Genomic DNA, 9,687 nt, shown 5'->3' on the forward strand with positions numbered 1-9,687 from the left:
TCCCTTCAAAGGAAAAAGGACAGAGGGGTAAAAAAAACAAGACCAGTTTAACTCTAGTACCTAAGAACATGTGAAAGAAACAATTCAAGTTAAGACCAGGAATCCCCAGTGTGGGGAACAGGTCAGAGAACACCAAACATGTCAAATATTAACTTATTTACCAAACAGGGGCCCAGGGAACGCAGGTTAAATTTTTATAGATCCTGGATGTTTTGTACAGAAGCAGAGACCCTTTCACCCCCTCCTCTCTAGACTCAACGAGCTGATTCCAACTGTATTATTATGATACACCAAAGTGGGACATCAGAGTAACCGCTGAGGAAAATGAGCTTGCTCCCCGCCTGGAGCTCAGGAGAGGGAAGGGGCTCTGTCATGCTGTTCCAATTGCTGTGTTCTGGTCCCTACGTGAACAGCTGTTTGAATTACCCAGCTTCTCCTGTGAGATCGTAGTGCGGTTCCAACGGCCCAGAGAGCTCAGTACGCAGCCTCCTCTGCCCCAAGACTCTATCCCCAGATCGAGCTGAGGCTGGTCTCCTTGGTTCTGTTGGCCCTTTAAAAAATACTTGTACAGACAATCCTTTCCTACCCGTTCCCCAGAGACCCCAATAAAATAACACGGGAGCAGCGGCTGCGTCTACAGTTTGTTTTTGAAATGGTGTTAGATAAAATAAGGGAATAAATAGAGAGTGGGTAAGAGGCATAATCTCCATCCCTGTGTCACACTGCCAGAGGGAGCTCCAGGGAAGGCTCTTCAGGGGGCCGGTCCTCGCTCTGCCGTGCGGTCTCCACCACACAGCCCTCTTCGTTGTCCGTGCGCAAGGGGAGGTTTGAGGGGCACCAAGAGGGGCGGAAGTCTTCATCCTCAGGCTCCTCGGGGTTACGATCTTCGGGCACTAGCGCTTCTAGAGTGGATGTTTTCCCCACCTCTGACTTACAGAGGGCAGCCGGGTCTGTGGGGCCACAAGCCACCAGTGAGGTAACCGGGAGAGAGAAGACACTCAGATCCTTCTCCTTGGGGAACGAGGGCGGGACTTCTTCCGTACCAGGCTCTCCTTTCACCCCCAGGACTGGCCTCTGCTCCACCTGGTAGTAGACCAGGGGCCCACTGTTCAAGTAGGATGGGTTGTTCACGGCTGAGGCAGTTGGCTGGTCCGAGTTCTCGGCAAAACACAGCACGGAGGAGCCTGGGGGCAGCTGAGCCTGGATGAGGATGGGGGCTGTCAGGCCTGGGCACAGCTCTTCGGGAACAGCCAGGGGCTCCTCCAGGATGCACACGCCCAGGCTCTCCATGCTGGAGTCCAGGCTGGCACTGGAGCCGCTCGGGTCCTCCTCCGCCTGGAGCCGCTCCAGCTCCTCCGCACTCTGCAGGTGCAGCACCGCCGTCTCATTCTCAGCGATGAACTCCTGGAAGTCCTGTGTCTCTGAGCCCTGTGCTGCCGCCAGGCTGCAGCTGGCAGTGGGGGAGGGCTCCTCGTCTGGGGCTGGCGGGCGGCTCACCTGCCGCTTGCTCTCCAGCTCCAGCTTCATGATGGTGTGGAGGTAATGAGTCCGGACCCGGATTGGGTTGAATTCAATGCGCCCAGCCATGTTCCCACAGCCGTCCCGGGAGCAGCCACATGGAAAGGACATGCGATCCACCTGAGGAGGGGACAAGGAGGTTGAGGCCAGATGAGATACGAGACGTTAGCTGGCGAACGCAGGGAGTCAGGGTTTGGGGTCCTCTTACAGGAGAAACAACCAATTCAAAACACAAGCTGCAGCGTGAGCTACCGGAGCACTAGATGGGAGTTACCAGACCACCTGCCTTTCCATTCTAGCACAGCCACTAATTAGTAGTGTGACCTCAAGAAAGTCATTTCTCTCTCTAGGGCTTTGTTTCCTCTTCTAAATAAAAAGAAGATAAAGATCACGTCAAAGGGCCCTTCCAGTCAAAAGACCAGATACCTCTCTGAAAGCTGACGGTTCTCAGAGAAAAGAAATATGTATGCCTCAGAGACTTTTCCAGAACCTACCTACTTTATTAAGAAAACAAAAGGCCAGGGCCCAAGCCTACTGTGTTCTTTGATGACAGGGATGGGAAAGGAGGTAGAAGATCTCGCTAGTCCAGAGCAATACATAATATGGGGAAACTAGGCCAAGGTGCCTTTGCCAAGGTGCTATAGTGAAGGTTTGGACAAAATAATGGCCAGCTTTTCACTACCTGCTTCATTTTCCCTTGATGGTTGGCCAGCTTGGTTTGGAAGCAGTTAGCAAGATAATTAACTTCTATACCAGGGATATCTGGAAAGGAGATGCTTTCTACCTCCTTATCTCCCTTTTGAATCCCCCAAATGAAAACACCCCGTACGTATCAAAAATAAAATTAAAAATGTGAAAAGACAAATAAGTCTCTTCTGTACAAATACAGTGTCTTCCTATGAAATCAACTTCTAGAACTCTCCCTTCCAGTTCTTAGGACTGTCCTCAGGTCTGTGTGTAAGTGATTCATTACAGGACTCAGTCTGAAAAGCATTATCTGGTCGGACCTGCTACAGCTATCTGATACCAACCTGAAAGTAAGAAAGAAAAGGTTAGGATAAATCCAACCACAAGGACTCAGCACCACAGCCTCAGTATACAGGTTCCAGATAAATTTCATTCTTTGGGATGGTACTGCCATTTTCAGTTGAGATGTGTCTTCCAAACTGTCCCTTGTCAGACGGCCCTCTGGGGGATGATGCTTTCTATCTCTTAGGACACTATGATGGATTTAAGCCCAAATCTGATCCTGATTTAGATTCTGAGGACTATTCTGATTTTTACAAAACTGGAGTAGAGGTACTGTGAATAAGTGTTTGTAGGATAAAATCTAAAGGCCTACCTCAGTTCTCTGCTTCCACTTACCTCAAGGAATCAGTCCATATTCAAGGACAGCTATTAAATATTAAACTCACTAACCCCCGTTCCTCCATGTGCCAGCAACTGCTGCTTATCACCTCTGAAGTGAGATACACAGAAAAAAAAAGATCATTGCTATCTCCACAGCCTAAGAATCCCGTCATACTTGTTTTCTTTGTTGGTGGAGGAGGGCTATAGAACTGAAGTGTTCACCTGTGCATGGGCATCTCCCACATTCACTGGCACCCACACTAGACACCCCTGACTCTAGGGTGGATATACTATCACAGCAAAATGTGGACCGACCTGGCATTTAATCCCAGCCTGGCTACAGGCACACGCTTCCGGGTCACAATACAGTCGACAGTCACAACCACACTCTTCCCGTGACAGTCGGATGGCTCGAAGTTCTTGCTTCTCTTCAGCATCAATGCGGTGGACCCCAGAAGCCCTCAGCAGGGCCCGTCGCCGTTTGGTGGGCAGAGGCTGCAGGAAGAAGTAATCATCCACCTCCACGTTTTCCACATCAATATCTTCATCTGAAACATCATCCAATGTCAGGCAGTCAGCCTCCACCGACTCCACTGTCCCATTCTTGGTCAGCTGCCAAGAGACAGAGCATTATCAGCAGGAGCCTTCCCACCGGGCGCACCTAGAGCAGCTTGGGCCAAGTGAACTTTCTGCCATGACGGAGATATCCGTGCAGCCCATCCCGACGCACGTGTGGCTACCGAGCACTGTAAATGGGGCTAGTGCAACTGAGAAACTGAACTTTTACCTTTATTTAATTTTAATTACGTATAAATAGCCACTAGTATGGCTGGTGGCTACCGTACAGGATAGAGTCGGTCAAGAGAACAATTCTAGAGCAGGAAGACAGGAAGCCTGTGCAGCTCTAACACCAGCCCGTCAACACAAGGGACATCACCTTTCTGGATCAACGCTTCTTAAAACCTCTGTCTCACCTTCCCTCCCAGAAGATAATCTTTTCCCACAAATATACCCTCCATTCCCAGGCTTGTGTCCCTTAGCTTCGGCTAACCTGCCTTCTCATACACGGAAGAAGAGAAGGTATTTCAATGGCTGGATGTTGCTTGGATGTAAACAACCTTGCAAAACACCCTTCAGTCTGCACCCGAAAGGACCCCAAACCACACCGTGGGAAGAACAGTACGTTAAAGTATAGCACGAGACTACCGACCAGTCTTTGTCAATGAACCTGAATCCCCACAGTGTGAATAATTATCTGTGCATACACGGGAGAGCTTCATTTTATGTGGAGGAGAAAAAAAATGAGGAAGTTATTAATGGCTGTCAAGAAAGCCCTCGCTTCCAAGCCACGGCCCAGAAGAAATATATTCTTTCTCCTTTCTTTTTTTTTTGGCCGTGCCACGTGGCTTGTGGGATCTTAGTTCCCCAACCAGGGACTGAACCTGGGCCCTCGGCAGTCAAAGCACCAAGTCCTAACCACTGGACCGCCAAGGAATTCCCTCTTTCTCCTTCCTAATCCTTTTTTATTTGGTTTCAAAAAGAGTCTGTGTGTGAGGCAGGGTGGCACACATGATACTGAGTGTACTCTCTGCAGGCAGAAATCTGGGTTCTCTGGATAAGAAGGACTGAGAGCCAGGAAAGAGGATCTTAGTGGAAGGACAGGCTGAAGACAATCTGTGGCTGAATGAGTTTTGAAAACTCACTAGAGAATTCAGGTAAAGAAAATGAGGCCTCACAATCCCCAGGGCTCTGGAAGGTACTAGTAGGATAAAAGCCAAGCTTTTGGCAGGTTTGGCTTATTTCATCAGCCAGCCAGAAAAGTGCTGGTAAAGGAACAACTCCTGGGAGAGATGTGATGCAAGAGACCTGGCTAATAAGGTATACACCTGTTTTGTTTGTTTGTTTGTTTGGGGGGAGATGATAAGAGAAATGAGAGAAATAAAGTGGTGCTTCTGGGGATCCCCTAGACTATTATTTCTGTCCCAGGCAGGCCAACTACGAGGGGCCTTTCCACAGACTTTAGCATTGCTCCTGCCTGTTTCACCAGGGTTGGCCTCCTCCAAAGCACCCTCCCTCCTTGCTATCCTCTCAAAGGAAAGAGACAAGACATGCAATAGAAAGAAACCCATGTAGATATGAGAATTTAATATATTCTAACAGAGGTGGCATTTCAAATCAGTAAGAAAAAGACCCTTCTAGTCATTAAATGGTATTGGGACAACTGTATATTCTTTTGAAAAAAAAAGTAAGTTAGATTCCCAATTCATACTATTCATAATAATGAATTCCATATGGATAAAAGGCCAAAAAAAGTAATAAAAATATTAGAAAAATTATAGGTACTAATACTGATGCAAAGCAGCAGCAGCTTTTTTTTTTTGGAGTGGGTGGAAGTCCAAAGGGAAAACAAATATTAGATGGCATATGGGAGACGCAAAATGTATATTTTTTGAGACCAACTGCCTCCCCTATAGAGTGCTAAAAAAGGAAAACTTTCTAAGAGTAAAGTGGACCAAAGTAAGGGTGTTCTCTTGACATAGAAGATGTATTAGATGCCACCATTGTGCTGCTCACTAAATCTGCTTAATAAGTAGCAGTCCTGTTTCTCAGTCTCAAGTTTGCCTGGCTTTGTCCCTAGACCTCCTACAAGGGAGGACACAGAACAGGGTGTCTGCTTTGACATGTCATCCCTCTACCAGATTTAGGGGAGATGTTTCTTCTTAGGGAATAGGAAGAAAACCTTCATTACAGATGATAAGAAGAGTGTTTATCTGCCCACCTGTTGCTATAGCAGCAGGAAGGTGATAGGGTCAGTGACGGAATTCCTCAGACAGAAGAAAGGGAAGCGTGAATGTCATTCTAGTTAGAAAAACAGGTGTAAGTCTTTAGGTGTAGACTTCGGGCAGCAGACATAGAGCTCTCAAAGGGAGAGAGCAGCGAGATCTGGTTCACATACATCCTCTGCCACCAGTTCTCCAACCCTACCACATTCTGGTGTGTCTCATTAGGATTTCACCCACAACCCTGGAAATAATGCAGCCACCTGTTTTCACGTGGGTTCGCATACTCTGAGCCCAGAAGAACTTGGCCAGGCCTGGAGCAGTGTTCTCCAAATTTGCAACTAGGAACTCTGGGGGCAATTTTTGCGGACTGGTGGAAACTATGGCTGTGGCGCGCCGAGCAGTGCTGAGAGCAAATGTGTAGCTATAAAGAGCCACCTGAGACGGGTCTTCCAGCCCTGTTCTCCTCCTGAACTCGGAGAGCTGCTGCGGCATCCGACTGCAGGCCCAGTACTACACAGATCGAAATAACTATTTGGTAACGCTATCGTTTATACCTGAAAAACTATCACCTAGCAATGGGAGTTGCAGCATCAGCACGATCCTTTCAGAGGACATAAAAGATCCCAAACCTGTTCTGTGCATCAGGCCAATGGACAATCATTTGACGAGAAACTGAAACACTGCTTCCTCAGGGTCCAGGGGTGGCAGACCTGATTACCTTCAGGTATTCACACTTTAAACTTTAAAAACACTTGCAGAGTGGGCGAGAATAGGGAATTCTAGGGGAGCCATTTTGCTATCTCTGCTAGACTCCCTACCAGAGACAAAAAGAATGGCATCTCAGACTGAGATTTGAATCCAAATCTGAGATTTCTCACTAGAAAGACACAGAATCTCTATGTACCAAAGGCAACAGTCCAAAAACAAAACGAAACAAAAACACCCCATGATAGACCTGGATGGTCTCCTGCTTTATCTTGGCACATGGGAAGTACCAGACCCTAGACCCCTTAGGCACCTTCATCTTCTTGGCGTGGAGCTTCTCCTCCTTCAGGTGTTCGCGGAGAATCTCCCGATGGTTCACCTCCTGCTCCTGAGCAAACTCGCAGAGCGTGTAGCTGCGCACGGAGTTATGGCGCGGGGCCATGCCCAGGGAGCTGCCGCCCTGGCTGGGCACGCTGGTGAAGCCCTGGCGCCGCGCAAAGTAGTACACGGTGACCTGGTCAAAGCGCACGTGCTTCCTCCGCAGCTGCTTCTGCCGCTTCAGGATGGACGTGGCTGAGAAGGGGGCACAGAAAGAAAACCTTAACCCAGAGACGGCCTGGTTGGGGACCTCATTCCTCCTCATTCATCTAGGCTCTCAACTCTTCTCCAAAAGTGCTCCCTGTATCTAGAGACCTTCCTAATTTTCAAATCTTAATAGCACAGTGGGAAGGGACCTTGACCATCAGCTGGTCCATACCACTGCCTCCAGACTGACTTCACCCAAACAGATGATCACAAAATCTATTTTTAGACATCAGCTGGGAAGAGAATCTCTAGGTAATCTTTTCAGGATGTAACAGTCTACATAGCTTCACTGTCCAATACAGCAGCTACTAGTCACATGTGGGCAATTTAAATTAATTAAAGTGAAATAAAACTTAAAATTTAGCTCCTCCGTTACACTAACTACACTTCAAGTGCTCAACAGCCACATGTGGCTAATGGCTATCATACTGGACAGTGCAGATACAGAACATTTCTATGATAACAGGAAATTCTTCTGGACGGTGTTTTGTTGTTGTTTTGGCCACACCACATGGCTTGCGGGATCTCAGTTCCCTGACCAGGGACTGAACCCGGGCCACAGCAGTGAAAATGCCGAATCCTAACCACTAGATGACCAGGCAACACCCCCTGGATACTGTTGCTCTATAGCAGGAGACGGCAAACTTCTTCTGTAAAGGTCCACGTAGTAAACATTTTAGGTTTTGCAAAGCCATGAGGTCTCTGTTGCCAACTACCACTCAATTCTGCCACTGTAGCATGAAAAGCCATCATAGACACTGGGTGTGGCTGTGTTCCAATAAAACTTTATTTACAAAAACAGGCAGTGAGCCAGATTTAGCCCACAGACAACCCCCGATCTACAGAATCCGAAGTTCTTTCCAAGAAACTAATTGAACCATAAGAATTAAGAAGTGTGGAGATGCCCCAGCTGTCCAGGCAGTAAGCATTTATGTCCTGCTAGAGCTACAATTTTGTGGAACTCTACAGGACTCTAGCGGGGAAGCGTAGACTCCTAGACAACTCCTTCTTCAGTTTAATTCAACCCATTCTGGGGACTCACAAAGCACAGCACAAGTAAAATCAGCTAGAATAATTCACATTTAATATAAGTCTATGATATTAGAGCAATGAGGTCCTCCAAAGAGCAAGGCTGAGCTAAGTGTGGGAGAGATTACGAATAAGGGGAAATCCCCAAGCTGGACAAAAGGTGTCTCAAAGAGATGCGACGGGCTCCAATGCTCGGGGTACATGAGGGTAGGCAGGGAGGGAGCAGCTCACTCACGTGTGAAGCTGGCAGTTGTGGGAGGATTGAGGCTGTCGCAGCTGTCAGCGCTGTCACTGCTGGAGATCTCATCATCGGAGTTGGAAACTGATGAACCCACATCCACATCATCAAACTTCCTCTTGAGACCCGAGCCCGTGAATGCATCCATTGGTTTCAAAGGGGTTTCCTTGGGGAACCCACCACGTTGGCCCCAGCCCCTGCTCACCACCAGTCAGCCAGGTGCATTAGGATTCTGCCCAGGGGAAAAGAGGAATCAGCACTCCTGTCTTAAGACAGACCCCTCCCAAGTCTATACACACGACTCTCCAACTGAAGAAAGCACCCGAGCTAGCACTGATGTCTGCTCTCTAGAAACAAGGTCATCTCTCTCCAGCCAGCACTCTCCTACTTTTGTCTCTCCCCAGCCCTCCAGTCTCAGTCACTCTTAGAATAATGAGATGACTAGCGGCAGCACCTTCCCAGTGGAGTGAAGGCCTTTGCTTCCAAGCCGGCTGGCCTCTAGGCTTCATTAGCCCTGGGGTAACAGTAGCTGCTCTTCTGCTCACCCAGGAGAGCTCTCCACGGGGTCAGCAGGAGGGACTGGGGATCAAAGGCAGAATTAGCCTGTGCCTAAACCTAGACTAGATCCAATTATTCCTAGTGGAAATATAGCCTGGCATTTCCTAAAGCGTATCCATTAAATAAACTAGTTCCATAGCTATTAATAGCTTTTACATGGAAATGGAACCGCTGTGTCAAAATACTTTAGAAAACTGCTTATGGAAGACCTTTTAGAGGCTTTTAATATGCTAATGAACCTGGTGAAGGGTGGGAGGAAACAGAATGCAGCGTTTTGCACCCATGATTAAGGAACCCTTGGTTTCTAGAGTATCTTGGTGGGGGGCAAATGATCCTGGGAACACACTTCGGGAAATACTGCTCTAGGCTTTCAATTTCAAAGTACATTGGCAGTCAGGGAAATGCTTTACCCAGATCTTCACAAATGTAAAGTGTCTCACCAGCCTCCTAAAAAGGTCAAATTGGTTCCAAAGAATGGACTGAAGATTAGAATCTGCACTGGCTTCAAACCCCAGACTCTCTCCCAGTCGCCTACTGCTCCATAAAATAGGGCTCAGCTGACCTACCATCATCCTCTGGGCAAGGAAGACGTAGCTTTACAATCTTTGCCCTCTATAAAGAAACCAGCAAGGGCACAACAAACAGCAGGAGTGACAATTTATTCTGGTTACATTGATACGGCAGGCAGTGTTTTCAACATGCTGCCACACAACCAAGGAATCTGGGATATTCCATTTCCCAGGTACAAATCTTTCTCCTCCATCTTTGGACTTAAGTTCCCAAGGATATGAATCTGCTCAGCAGAAACGCTGTCAAAGCTGGAGCCACAAGTGATGATCTGAAACCTCCCTGCTTTTGCCTCAGTAATGCCAGAATCTCCCCAGACTATGATCTCACTAGTTGCTAATTATGCAGCAGGAA

At 47.9% G+C, this 9,687-nt stretch overlaps 1 protein-coding gene across 1 annotated transcript in view; it reads right to left on the reverse strand.

Annotated features, from left to right (window-relative positions):
- Positions 1-52: 52 nt before the first annotated feature.
- CSRNP2 (cysteine and serine rich nuclear protein 2) overlaps positions 53-9,687 on the reverse strand; it is a 13,532-nt gene continuing 3,897 nt past the window's right edge. Inside the window, exons 2-5 of the mRNA XM_007452310.1 lie at positions 8,206-8,440; positions 6,670-6,929; positions 3,184-3,480; positions 53-1,638 (exon numbers count right to left, since the gene is read on the reverse strand). Coding sequence (XP_007452372.1) covers positions 718-1,638; positions 3,184-3,480; positions 6,670-6,929; positions 8,206-8,356 — 1,629 coding nt within the window. The 5' untranslated portion in view covers positions 8,357-8,440 and the 3' untranslated portion in view covers positions 53-717. The remainder of the gene's footprint in view (positions 1,639-3,183; positions 3,481-6,669; positions 6,930-8,205; positions 8,441-9,687) is intronic.

The sequence above is a fragment of the Lipotes vexillifer genome, unplaced genomic scaffold, assembly GCF_000442215.2.
Source record: "Lipotes vexillifer unplaced genomic scaffold, Lipotes_vexillifer_v1.1 scaffold422, whole genome shotgun sequence".
Classification (NCBI taxonomy): domain Eukaryota; kingdom Metazoa; phylum Chordata; class Mammalia; order Artiodactyla; family Lipotidae; genus Lipotes; species Lipotes vexillifer.